The sequence below is a fragment of the Canis lupus genome, chromosome 15 (assembly GCF_048164855.1).
Source record: "Canis lupus baileyi chromosome 15, mCanLup2.hap1, whole genome shotgun sequence".
Taxonomy (NCBI): Eukaryota; Metazoa; Chordata; class Mammalia; order Carnivora; family Canidae; genus Canis; species Canis lupus.
Genome location: NC_132852.1, coordinates 15,969,349 through 15,983,676, shown reverse-complemented (window position 1 = coordinate 15,983,676; position 14,328 = coordinate 15,969,349). Strand labels below are relative to the sequence as shown.

The 14,328-nt window shown below is 40.8% G+C and overlaps 1 protein-coding gene across 6 annotated transcripts in view; it reads right to left on the bottom strand.

Moving 5' to 3' along the window:
- Nucleotides 1–14,328, bottom strand: part of SNX25 (sorting nexin 25) — a 142,307-nt gene that overhangs the window by 60,090 nt on the left and 67,889 nt on the right. For all 6 annotated transcript variants that reach the window (XR_012007486.1, XR_012007487.1, XM_072775975.1 and 3 more), the window contains one exon: nucleotides 5,948–6,018. Coding sequence is in view for 4 of the 6 variants with exons in the window: in XM_072775975.1 (XP_072632076.1) it covers nucleotides 5,948–6,018 (71 nt within the window). In the remaining 2 variants the exon portion in view is untranslated. The remainder of the gene's footprint in view (nucleotides 1–5,947; nucleotides 6,019–14,328) is intronic.

The following is a 14,328-nucleotide window of genomic DNA, read 5'->3' as shown; positions in this document are numbered from 1 at the left end:
GACTCCTAACTCTGGGGAAAAAAAAAAAAAAAAAAACAGGTGCAGAAGGGGAAGTGAGGGGGGGAGTAACTTAAGGAGGGCATGCATATGATGAGCACTGGGTATTAAATTATATGTTAGCAAATTGAATTTAAATTAAAAAAAGAAATATATTTGATTAAAGTGCTCTTATAAAATAAGACTTTATGTGGTGCCTGGGTGGCTCAGTGGGTAGGCATCTGCATTCAGCTCAGGTCATGATCCCAGGGTCCTGGGATCGAGCTCCACATTGGTCTCCCAGCTCAGCTGGGAGCCTTCTCTCTCAGTTGCTCCCCTGGCTTGTGCTTGCTCTCTCCCTCTCTCTCCCTACCCCCTGTCAAATTAATAAAAATCTTTTTTAAAAATATAAAACTTTACTTATTATTTGGGTTCAATTTTATTAAGCACTTACCTGCCAGAGACCAGCCTAGACACTTGAACATGCAGCTTCATTCAGTTACTGAGTAAGTGCTAAAAATTCCCAGAAATTCCTGATTACTTTCTGTAGTGTCTAGCATGGCAGCCACACACTTAAACTAGTTTTGCCATGAGCTGAATTTTTAGTCTCTACCTTCTCATTCCTTTTTTAAAAAATAGCTTTACTAAGATACAATTCACACACTATAAACTTCACCCATCTACCCCATACAATTCAATGGTTTTAGGATATTCAGCGTTGTACAACCATCACCACAATCAAAATGCAGAACATTTACATCACTCCCAAAAGAAAACTTGTGCCCACTAGCCCGTGGACTCCAACCTGTACTCATTTCCCATGCCAACTCATCTCATTCTATGCTGATGGCCCAGGTGACCAATAATCTACTTTGTCAGTATAGATGTCCCTGTTTTGAGCATTTCATATAAAGGGAATCACAGAGTATGTGGCCTTTTAAACTGGCTTCTTGCACTTATCATAATGTTTTCAAGGTTCATCTATGTTGTAGCAGGTATTAATACTTTTCTATGAATTTTATGAATCAATTCCTTTTTTAAAAGATATTTATGTATTTATTCATGAGAGACACAGCGAGAGAGAGAGAGGCAGAGACACAGGCTGAGGGAGAAGCAGGCTCCATGCAAGGAGCCTGAAGTGGGACTCACCGGATCCCGGGATCATGCCCTGGACCAAAGGCAGATGCTCAACTGCTGAGCCACCCAGGCATCCCTGAATCAACTCCTTTTTATTGCTGAACGATATGTCATTGTACAGATATTACCACCTCATGTTCGTTGGCCATTTGAGTTGTTTCTACTTTTGGGCTATTATAAATAATGCTACTATAAATATAAACATTCAAGCATTGTGCATGCAGGTTTTCATTTCTCTTAGGTATGTACTTAGGAGTGGAAACCCTAGGTCTCCTGGTAATTCTATGTTTAACATTTTGGAGACCTACCAGACTGTCTTCATCTCCTCCAGCAACATATACAAGTTCTAATTTCTCCACATACTTACCAACACATATTATCAGTTTTTTATGTTAGCCACTCTAGTGGGTGTAAACTGGATCTCCCATTAGCTTTAATTTGCATTTCCCTAGAATCGAATGATGGAGGGCATATTTTCATGTGCTTATTCGCCATTTGAATATGTTCTCTGAGGAGATGTCTATGCAAATCCTTGGCCCATTTTTCAATTGCACGGTCTTTTGATCACTGAGTTGTAGGAGTTCCTTACATATTCTGGATACAATCAGATATATGATTTGAAAATATATTCTCCCATTCAGTCTTTACTTTCTTATAATACATACAAGTTTTTAACTTTTGATGAAATCCAATTTACCTCCCTCCTCCCCCTACTATGCTTTCCTTCATTCTTATACAGACCCACACATTTTGCCAGAGTGCTGATGCCATGGAACCTCTCTGTTGTGGACATGAAGACACACTGTGGCTAAAATCACCTAATGGTTTCAGCTATCCTACTTTTTGCTGAGATTTTATTTCTTACTTTGAGCCCTATTATAGACTTAAAAGAGACTAATTTATTTTTTTAAGATGTATTTTAGAGAGAGAGAGAGAAAAAGAAAGGGGGGTGGGCAGAGGGAGAAGGAGAGAGAGAATCTCAAGCAAACTCCCTGCTGAGCATGGATCCTGATGGGGGGGCTCTATCTCACGACCCTGAGATCATGACTGAACTGAAATCAAGAGTCCAAGATGCTCCACCAACTGAGCCACTCAGGTGCCCAAAGAGACTACTTTAGAAAAGCTAACTACTGGTACCAGAATTAACTCAAAAGAGGAGTAGTGCAGCAAACCTTAATGTGGCCAGAGAGCTTATGGAAAATAAATGTTTCTAGCATTTTCACAAAAAAGTCACTACAATGCTATCTTGAACATGTCAGTTATGCTGCTGTGGGCTGAATTGTGTCCCCCCAAAAGATATGTTGGAAGTCCTAAACCCTGGTACCTGTGAATGTGGCCTTATTTGGAAATAGGGTCTTGGCAGATGTACTCAAGTTTAGATGAGCTCATTTTATTTTTATTTTTTTAAGATTTTATTTATTTATTCATGAGAGACACAGAGACAGGCAGAGGGAAAAGCAGGCTCCCCACAGAGAGCCCAATGCAAGACTTGATCCCAGGACCTTGGGATGAAGACCTGAGCCAAAGGCAGACACTCACCACTGAGCCACCTACTGTGCCCTTGATGAGCTCATTTTAATTAAGGTGGGCCTTAATCCAATATGACTGGTATCTTTATGAGAAAAAAGAGACACTGACACAGGGAGAATGCCATGTAATGATAGAGGCAGGGACTGGAGTGACATGTCTGTCTTCAAGCCCAAGGACTGCTGACAATACCAAGAGCTAAGAGAACAAAGTGGGAGAGCTTCTTCCCTAGAGCATTCAGAAAGAGCATGGCCCTGCTGACACCTTGACTTGGGACTTCTAGCCTCCAGAACTGTGACAGACGCATCTTTTTTTATTTAAGCCAGACAGTTTGCGGTACCTTGCTATGGAAACCCTAGGAAACTAATACATATACTATAATCTAAATACTTAAGTTATAATCAAAATGCAACCAGAATACATCAAATTAATAATACATTCTTAGTAGTTAATTTCTCATTATATGCCTAAAACATGCATACATTCTTGTGCTAAATGTTCATGTTAAACACCAAGTATGTAATAAGACTAATCTTAACAGTTTATCTTTGCAAAGAGCAAGAAGACTAAAATGCATTTCAGTATTATACTCTGTGGACATGATGATAATCACTGCTAACCAGTGACCTCAGAGAAGGAAATCAGTCTCCTCTGTTTTCTGTCCCAAAGCAAAATAGCGCCAAGGCTCCAAGAGAGCTCAGCTTGTCTGCCTTTTCCCCAATGCTTGGGAGGAGGAGGCCAGGATACTCAAGACAGTTGAGAGCAGCTCAAATGGCAAATGGAAGCATGAAAGGAAGAAGTGTCACTGACAATGTTTAATAACAACATATGGGCTTATCTGAGCTCACCTCCCATTCTCAAATTCATGAAGTCCTAACCTCCAGTACCTTGGAATGACTGTACTTAGAGACGGGGGTCTTCACAGTGGTGATTAAGTTGAAATGGAGACATTAGGGGTACCTGGGTGGTTCAGTTAAGCATCTGCCTTGGGCTCAGGGCATGATCTCAGGGTCCTGTGATCAAGCCCCACATTGGGCTCTTTGTTCAACAGGGAGTTGGCCTCTCCCTCTCCGCCTCTCTCATGCATGCACTCTCTCTGAAGTAAATAAATCTTTAAAAAAACTTTTAATTAAAAAATAAATAAAATGGGGCCATTAGTGTGGACCCTCATCCAATATGACTGGTGTCCTTGCAAGAACAGGAGATTTAGACAAAGACCTGGGCAGAGGGAAGACAATATGAAGACATAGAGAGAAAGCCAACTATAAGCCAAGGAAAGAGGCTGAAACAGACCTCTCCCTCACAGTCCTCAGGAGGGACCAACCCTGCCAACACCTTGGACACCTTGATCTCAGACTTCCAGGCTCCAGAATTGTGTGAAAATAAAGTTCTATTGTCTAAGCCACTTAGTCTGTGCTACTTTGTTATCACAGCCCTAGTGAACTAATACACCACAAATAAGGAAAGGGATCTCTGACTAAACTCACATAACAAGGAAGAACACTGAGGAAAGATAATGGTGGCAACTAGAATTCTCTAATATCCTCTTTAAAATATGTCTAAAATGAAGCATCTTCTCTGCAGGAAGAGTAAGAAAAAAGGAGAGAAACAGAGCCCACAGTCTTGCAGGAATCAATAAGATCACAACCTCCTTTGCTCAAAAGCCTCTGAAGTTACTTCCTTCCTTATGCTGACTAAAAGCCAAAGTCCCAGCTGTACCAGTAAGGCCCTTCAGAATGGGGTCCTGTGCCACCTCTGATCTTCCCCATTTCACCCCTTTCCAGCCACACAGGGAACTCAAGCAAACTCCGCATGCTTCTGTCCCGGAGTTTTATACCTGTCCTTCCACAAACACCCTCAAGCCCCTAGGTCTTTGCTCCCAGGTCACCAAGTAGGTGAGGTCTTCTCCAATGGCCCTATCTGAATGCAAATCTTCCTCCCCCTCCAGTGAGCCAGCTGTCCCTTCCATACACCCCATATCTCACAGCTTTCTTTTTCTTCAGGGTACATATCACCATCTAAAATGTTTATTTGATTTGTTCTTTGTCTGAGTGCCTCCCAATCTCATTTAGGGGCATGAATGCAGAGATTTTGTTTTGTCCAGTCCTATATCATCATCACCTCATCAGTGTTGAGTGACCATTTTTTTAATGAACAAATTTGTACAATCTTCCTTACTGGGCAGAGATTAAGAATTAGTGTCTCTCCCTAGTCTGTACCTTCACCTCCTTTATACCCAGCTCCTACCTCAGTCAGTGACTCAGACACAAGGAATAGTCCCCAGGCCAAGCTTCCTCTTGCCTTTGCATCATTTAGAAATCTGGGGATACATTTTGAGGCTCTAGCCCAACTCTTCCTTTTTTTAACACTCTGATGGGACTTGAATGGGCCTGGAGATTTTCATGGAAAGGCTAGTCTACAGGGTAGGTGTTTACTGCCTCTCAGCTATGAAGCAAGACCTGCAATCTAGACTATGATATGGCCTTCGACTTCATATATGAGAGGGGGATATATATGCTAGCCCCAGGCCAACTATGAGTGTGTTGAGAGCAGCTTCACACCTTAATTATTCCTCATTATCATGCCTGGTTAAAAGTCTTAATTTAAGAGTAACAGATGGGGGTGCCTGGGTGGCTCAGTTGGTTAAGCATCTGCCTTTGGCTCAGGCTGTGATCCCAGGATCTTGGGATCAAGCCTTCTGTTGGGCTCCCTGCTCAGTGGGGAGACTGCTTCTCCTCCCTGCCGCTCTACGTGTGCATGTGCATGCTCTCTCTGTCAATTATTTTTTTCTGTCAATTAAATAAATAAAATCTTTTACAAAAAATGAAGGAACCAAATGGGGGGGGGAATAGAACTTTTTTTTAATGTAGAAGGAGGAAAGAAGTTATTCACAACACAAATCTTAACTAAAGGGAAAGGTTAAGAAGATTATGAAATATCGATTCAATTGGAGTCCTTTATCAAGATGTTTCAAGTTAGAAATATTAATGAATATTACGATTAAATTTTAATGAGGAAAAAAACTGTAAAATCATGCTTACTTTAAAAACAGCAGCACTATGTACCCAATGATTTCAGTCTTTGAAAAATTATGACTACAGATGAATAAAGTTTAAAGAAACACACAAAGGTTTTTGTTAGCATGAATTTATGTTTACTTTCTCTAATGCTGCTGTTATACTATTAGTTTAATAAAATGAAAATATTTAAATATAAGCCAGAAGAATGCTCATACTTGCTAACACACTGACTGAGGACAGACTCAGAATCTCTAGAACGTATGTGAAGAAAACAAATCGGTTCTTACCTTTGTGCCTCTTCAGCTGGGGAAAACTGCTAATTGTAGTTGCTTGGATTATTTCTACTACAATTTGATACCTGATATTGAAAGAGAGAGAAGAAAAGATCGAATAGTTAGAAAATACTATTTTCAGTGATACCTTTTAGATTGCATATTGTACTAATCAAATAAAACACAGGAACTATAAATCCTGCCGAAGTATTATTAAAGCCATCTATCATGGATTAAGTACCTCCAACAGGCCAGGTGCTGTGCCATGGGCTGAGGCCTTCGTGTAAAACCATGAACTCACCCCCACTCTGTCCCTTATACCAGATGCATCACCACCTGCCCCTTCTCTGAAGACAGAAAACTTGAAGGTTACACTCAACTCTTCCTCCTCTTTCACCACCCCCCCACCACCACCACCCTCCTCTCCCTGCATGATAACTACAGCCTGTTGATTCTACCTTCTAAATCTGGACTGTCTGGAAGAGTGACCTTGAGCCACATGTAGCTACCTAACTAAAATTTTAGATCCTCAGGTGTACTACCCACATTTGAAGTGCTCAGCGGCCAGATGCACTTCACAGACCATACTGACCAGTGCAAACAGAACACTTTCATCCTTGCAGAAAGTTCTGTTGGATGGTTCTGTCCATCCACAGAAAGTTAAGAACCACTGGAGTAGAGCTTTTTTTGCAACGGGTTTGCTGCCAGAACACAGGTGTGAAAACCACTGCTAAATCTATACCAAAATGGGAAAGGAAAAGACTCAATCAACATGGTCATCGCTGAACATGCAGGTTCAGGCTGGTCTCCCACTACTGGTCATCTGATCTACAAATGTGGTGGGATCGACAAAAGAACTATTGAGAGATTTGAGAAGGAGGCAACTGAGATGGGAAAGGGCTCTTTCCAGGATGTCTGGGTCTGGCTAAACTGAAAGCTGAACATGAATGTGGTATCACCACTGATATCTCCCTGTGGAAATTCAAGACCAGCAAGTATGTGACCATCATTGATGCCCCAGGATACACAGACTTTATCAAAAACATGATTCCAGACACATCTCAGGCTGACTGTGCTGTCCTGATTGTTGCTGCTGGTACTGGTGAATTTGAGGCAGGTATCTCCAAGAATGGGCAGACCTGTGAGCATGCCCTTCTGGCTTGCACACTGGGTGAAAACAACTAACTTTTTGTGTTAGCCAAATGGAGTCCACTGAGCCACCCTACAGCCAGAAGAGATATGAGGAAACCATTAAGGAAGTCGGCACCTACATTAAGAAAGCTGGCTACAACCCCAACACAGTACCATTTGTGCCAATTTCTAGTTGGAACGGTGACAACATGCTGGAGCCAAGCGTTGACATGTTTTGGTTCAAGGGATGGAAAGTCACCTGTAAAGATGAAACTGTAGTGGAACCACACTGCTTGAAGCTCTGGATTGCATCCTGCCACCATCTTGTCCAAATAATAAGCTCATGTGTCTGCCCCTCAAGGACATCTACAAAATTGGTGGTATTGGTTACCATCCCTGTGGGCAGAGTCAAGACTGGTGTTCTTAAATGCGGCATGGTGGTCACCCTACTCCAGTCCATGTTACAACTGAAGTGAAGTCTGTTGAAGTGCACCATGAAGCTTTGAGTGAGGTCCTTCCTGGGGACAATGTGGACTTCCATGTCAAGAACGTATCTGTCAAAGATGTTCATTGTGACAACATGGCAGGTGACAGCAAAAATGACCTATCAATGGAATCAGCTGTCTTCACAGCTCAGGTGATTATCCTGAACCACACAAGCCAAATCAGTGCTGGATATGCACCTGTGCTGGATTGTCATCCAGCTCACGTTGCTTCCAAGTCTGCTGAGCTGAAGGAGAAGATAGGTCATTGTTCTGGATAAAAGCTGGAAGATGGTCCCAAGTTCTTGAAATCTGGTGATGCTGCTGTTGAAATGGTTCCTGACAAGCCTGTGTGTGTTGAGAGATTCTCTAACTATCTTCCTCTGGGTCATTTTGCTGTTCATGACATGAGACAGTTGCTGTGGGTGTCATCAAAGCAATGGACAAGGGCAGCACGGGTGGCTCAGCAGTTTAGCACCACCTTCGGCCCAGGGCGTGATCCTGGAGACCCAGAATCGAGTCCCACGTCGGGCTCCCTGCATGGAGCCTGCTTCTCTCTCTGCCTGTGTCTCTGCCTCTCTCTCTCTCTCTGTGTCTCTCTCATGAACAAATAAATTTTTTTTTTTAAAAAAAGCAATGGACAAGGTGGCAGGTGGAGCTGGCAAGGTCACCAAGTCTGCCCAGAAAACTCAAAGGCTAAATGATTATTATCCCTAATACCTGTCACTCCAGTCTTAATCAGCGGTGGAAGAATTGGTCTCAGAACTATGTGTCAATTGGTCATTTAATAGTAAAAGACTGGTTAATAATAACGATGCATCATAAAACCTTCAGAAGGAAAGGAAAATGTTTTGTGGGCCATTTGTCTTTGTGTGTGTGCGTGTGGCAGTTTTAAGTTATTAGTTCTTAACATCAGTACTTTTTAGAAGAAACAATTTGACCAAAAATCTGTCACAGAATTTTGAGAGTTATTAAAAGTTTAATATGAGAAAAAAAAAACCCACTGGAGTAGAGTACCACGTATATGTATGTGTAACTGAAAACACCTCTGAGGGAGGTGACTGGGTGGCTCAGTGTCTAAGTGTCTGCCTTCGGTTCAGGTCATGATCCCAGAGTCCTGGAACTGAGCCCCACATCAGGGAGTCTGCTTCTCCCTCTCCCTCTGCCCCTCCCCTGCTCGTTCTCTCTGTCAAATGAATAAATTAAAATCTTTAAAGATAAGAAACCCACCTCTGAGTCAGGAAAAATAAAAGTGTACATTCTAAGTGCTGGGTATAATCCTAGAGTTATGGCTATTTTGAGCTGGGCTTTATAAACCCAAGTTCTTTTTTTTTTTAATTTTTTATTTATTTATGATAGTCACAGAGAGAGAGAGAGAGAGAGAGAGAGAGAGGCAGAGACATAGGCAGAGGGAGAAGCAGGCTCCATGCACCGGGAGCCCGATGTGGGATTCGATCCCGGGTCTCCAGGATCACGCCCTGGGCCAAAGGCAGGCGCCAAACCGCTGCACCACCCAGGGATCCCTAAACCCAAGTTCTTAAGAGCCATACAATGGTTATTAAGTATTGCCCTAATCAAAATCCTCTAGCCTGAATGTTTCTAAGCCCTTCATTATATTGACTAAGAGTCTGCCCATGATAAAGCTATTCAATATTAATTCATACTCTGCTAAACATTAACTTTGTAGCATCCTAAGGTTTAATGCCATATTTGGCTGGCTTGATACATTATTTTGCTTTTCAACTAAAACCCAAATGGACAGACATAAATTCATCATAGTCGTAGCTATTCATGGACTCCTCACAAATTCACATCTTTTTATTCATCCACTTGTATGATAAAAATATCAATGCTCCCCTCTCACCACCTCAAAGAAAAGGCTGTTAGAAGCATTGTCAGCATGTCACCTGGAGATTGTGGCCAACATTGCTGGTTGCCAACATTCTTCTTCTCTTTCTTCCTCACAAACCAAATCATTTTTATCAGGGAAAGCAACACACTCAGCTAAAAATGCTAACCTTCTCCCTAGCAGTTAGGGATAACCTGATAAACATTTGACCCTTGAAAAAATGTGAGGGTTAGAGGTGCCCGTGTCCTCAAGCCCTTGAAAATCCATAAATAACTTTGACTCCTCAAAAACTTCACTACTAATAGCCTACTGTGGACAAGCAGCCTTAATAATGACATAAGCAGTTGAGGCACACATACACTGTATTATATGCTGTATTCTTATAATAGAGCTAGAGAAAAGAAAATGTTAAGCAAATCATAAGGAAGAGAAAATACATTTGCAGTATTGTACCTATCGAAAAAACCTGCAACAGTTCAGATCTGTGTTGTTCAAGGGTCAATTGTAGTTTTAGCTAATGAGAAAAGAGCAGAATTGCTGGCTGTGGATTCCAGGAAAGCATTCTAAAGGGACAGGCTCCACAAAAAAGCCCTTTCAATCTCTTGTCCTTGCCTTTCCTCCATTTTCCTGCATGAAACAGGATGAAGTCACAGCAGCCAAGAGGATGAAAGCCACAAGCAAAGATGGTGACATTAGTAGACAGGAGTTTAAATCTCCAGTGACATCACTGAACCATCATAACACCCCCAGGTTACCTATCCTATGATGTCTCATTACATGAGGAAAATCAATCCCTAACTTTGTTTAACACATTGTAAGTCAACTTTTCTCATGGCCAAGTGCCATCCCAACTGATAGCTCCCTGAAGACTCCATATATCAAGAATGGCTAAATACACCCTCAGCAATGTTTTCCAAATGGGAATCTAGCTAGAACATTATATGATAAATAAAGATTTCTGATGAAACTGCCTTCATTCCTCCAAATAATGGTAAAGCACAATAGCTTCCTAGGTGCTTTTTCTTTCGTTACTGAATGGATGAGGAAACAGCTTAGAAGAAGCATACACAAACCTGGGACCATCAAAGTCTAACTCTCCCTGAGTCTTAAATTTAACCCTGGAATTCAGTTCTATGAGCAGAAAGTACTGGCTTTTCATTCAAGTGCAGCACATGTCTGTGTCCAAACTCATCCTTGTCATTGCCATTGGGATGACCTGCAAATAAACAATGTCTTTTCATGCAGCAATCCCCATCTCAGGAACTTATCATAAGGTTTAATAGAAACAACAACAAAAACACTTATACATGCTTATTATAGCAACTTCTACCAAGAAAAGCAATAATCTATGTGATCAATATGCTTTCATGAAATGTTTGTTAATCATTTCCTATGTTCTAGACGCTTAGGAATGAACAGCACTAAAATGGTCTCTGCTTTCAGAAAGCACTGGGGATACAGAAGACTAAGGGGGAAAACAGTCAATAATATTTATCATTATAAAAACTACATAAATATAGATTTTAATGATAGATTTTAAGATGCAAAATGTTATGTACACTCGTGAATTCAGATATGTAAATATGTAGGTAAAGGAACCAGGGCTACAGTGCAAAATAGAGACAAAGGAAAATGAAGGGCAACCCTATTAAAAGGGTAGAATTAGGAGTCATTTTAAAACATTTTCCAAACTGTTTCTATATATCTACCTCCATGCCTGCCTACCTATCTCTACCTGTCCAAACTAAACCTACCTTGTGCAACACACCATACGATTTCTTTACCTCGCCATTTCTGCACCAACCTCTGTTTTTCTAGGCTCAAAATCCTATCTTAGAGATCTTCCCCAACAGTAAATATCAGTCTCAAAGCTCTATTGACTTGTCCTTTGAATCTCTAAGTTCCTTTCTTTTCCATTTGTCACCAAACCTTTTCACATGTGGGCCACTGCACTAGCTAGATAGCCTAATTGCCTTCTGGACTTCAATCCTTCCTCCCAAACCACCAGGAGCATGCCTGTCAAAACATTCCTAAAAGACCACAGTCATCTCCTCTCTCCATTGCTCAACACTTCCAGTGACCTCCCCAAACCAATGACTCTATATTCCAGCCTGCAGTCAACTCTGCAACTTGGCACCATCCCTCTTATCCAACCCAACTTCTTTTTCTCCTCCATATAAACATGGACTGAACCAGGTCAGCTTCTTTCCCCCACTCTAAGTTTTTATTTAAATTCCACTTAGTTAACATACAGTGTAATATTAGTATCAAGTGCAGAATTTCAGGTATAGAATAATCACTTACATATAACACCTGGTGCTTAACACAATAGGTACTCTCCTTAATCTCCATCACCTATTTAACCATCCCCACCCAACCACTGCCCCTCCAGTAGCTATTAGTTTGTTTTCTATAGTTGAGAGTCTGTTTCTTGGTTTGCCTCTCTCTTCCCCTGCTATGTTCACTTGTTTCATTTCATAAATTCCACATAAAATTGAAATCATATGGTATTTGTCTTTCTCTGACTTATTTTGCTTAGCATAATACCCTCTAGCTCCATCCACATGGTTGTGAATGACAAGATTTCATTCCTTTTGGTGGCTGAGTAATATTCCATTATATATGTATATGTTATATGGATATATTTATCCACTCATCAGTCAATGGACATTTGGGCTCTTACCATATTTTGGTTATTGTAGATAATGTAGATAATGTTGCTATTAACATTGAGGGGCTTATGTCCCTGTATTTTTGTATCCTTTGGTAAATACCTAGTAGTGCAATTGCTAGGTCATATGGTATTTCTATTTTTAACTTTTTAAGGAACCTCCATACTGTTTTCTATAGTGGCTGTACCAGTTTGCAACAGTGTAAAAGAGAGTTTCCTTTCTCTGCATCTTGGCCAACACCTTTTGTTTCCTGGGTTAATTTTATCCACTCAACCAGGGCAGTTTCTATACTCCCCTCCCAAAACTACAGCCACTTTCTAGGCTTTTGGCTCATGCTGTTTCCCTCTGGAAACAATCTCCCTACTTGTCCACCTAACGAGGTCTTATATATAGTACTTCTTCCTTCTAGTTCACATTAATATTTCTCTTCTCTGAAATCCTAAATTACTTCTGCTCCACAACAGTACCTATTTATCTACTATTTTATATTGCTGTTTTAAAGAGTCACATTTCCACAGAGTGCTGTGCACTTGTGAAATGGTACGTCCAGTCCTTTCAGGGCCTAAACTTCTCTAAGAAATAACACCTGAGCCTAAGAGAAGCTTGTGGCTTTATCCATAGAAAGATATGCTACCTTTTTTGTCCCCAACTAAATCATGAGCCTCTTGAAGACTGGGATGGTGTCTTATATTCTCCTACAGGATCTAGATTGGCACTAAACATGTAAGAGGCACTCAGTACTATGGACCAAATGTTGAAGCCTAATCCCCAGTGAGATGATATTGGAGATGAGACCTTGGGAAGGTGATTAGCCCTTGTGGGTAGTGCCCTTAAAATGATTAAGACTGCCTTTAAAAATACAGACCTCAGAGAGCTCTTTCCATTTTGTGAGGTTACAGCAAGAAGGAGGCCTTCTATAAACCAGGAAGTGGGCCCTCACCAGACACCCAATAGCCAATTCCTTGGTCTTGAACTTGTCAGCCTCCAGAACTGTGAGTAATAAACGTCTGTTGTTTAAGCCACCCAGCCTGTAGTATGGCCCGAACTAAGACAAGAAGCTAACTTTAATATACAAGAACATCTGTAAAACTAAACAGGTACAAATAATATTCTGAACAATCTGTTCTTTTGATACTCTTAGTGATTCATGATCTCGAAACAAATGAGTCATTAATGGTACTGAAGAAACACGCTATTCGAATGAAGGGTTAAATTTCTTAAATGAATCCAAAAAATTATTATGAAATACCCAGTTAACCTTTATACAGATTCCTCTCACTCAGTACCAGGGAACTGTCTAGATACTTTCTCTCATTTAATCCTCATAATAGGTATTGTAATTATCCCCACATTACAGGAGAAGAAATTATCCAGGTGGATTAAGAAATCTATACAAAGTCCCACTGCTTTTAAGTACTTGAGCCAAAATGATAACCTCGGCTGCTGGATTCTAAAGTTCATGCTCTTAAACACTTTCCAGCTACCCTAAAAAGTCAATATGAATTAATGTTTATCTTGTCTCAGGCCCTTCCAAGGATACAAGCATGGCCAATGCCAGATCATCTTTGTAGTCTCACAGCCTTCTATATCCCTCTTGGATACCATTTTCCTGCCAAACCAGACTACATGCAATACCCCAACACACACTCAGCTCTTTCCTGACCCCCAGCCTCTGCTCTATTTCTTCTCCCTCTTACACACAATCTCTGCCCCTTATCTGCTGAAATAGTATTTACTTCTAAATACTTAGTTCATAGCATTCCTCTCTCAGGGTTCTCAGATTCCGCTCTTCTACAAAATAAAGTATTTGCTCCTACCCACTTCTTTAGCAATCTGCACTCCACTTCTGATCTTAATCTCTTGCTTCATACTTAGCGATTTATACCCACATGAGTCTCCTATGTTGGATGGACTACCTCGACAACAGAGTAAATCTAAGGTGCCGACACCAATTCATCTTTTACATATGCAAGCCCTCCTCATGGTGCTTTGCACAGAATAGGCATCTGAAGATGATAATTGAATTTGTAAAATTCAACTTTGCTTGATACCAAAAGACAACGTGGGAAATGAGCAACTTTAATTCTCAATAAAAGTTCACAACATACAGCTGACCTTTGAATAAAATGGGTTTGAATTATGTGGGTCCAACTGTATGGAGATCTTTTTTGATACAGTATCATAAGTGTGTTTTCTTTTCTTTATCACTTTAATATTTTCTTCTCTTTAGCTCATTTGTAAGAATATGGTACGTAATACATA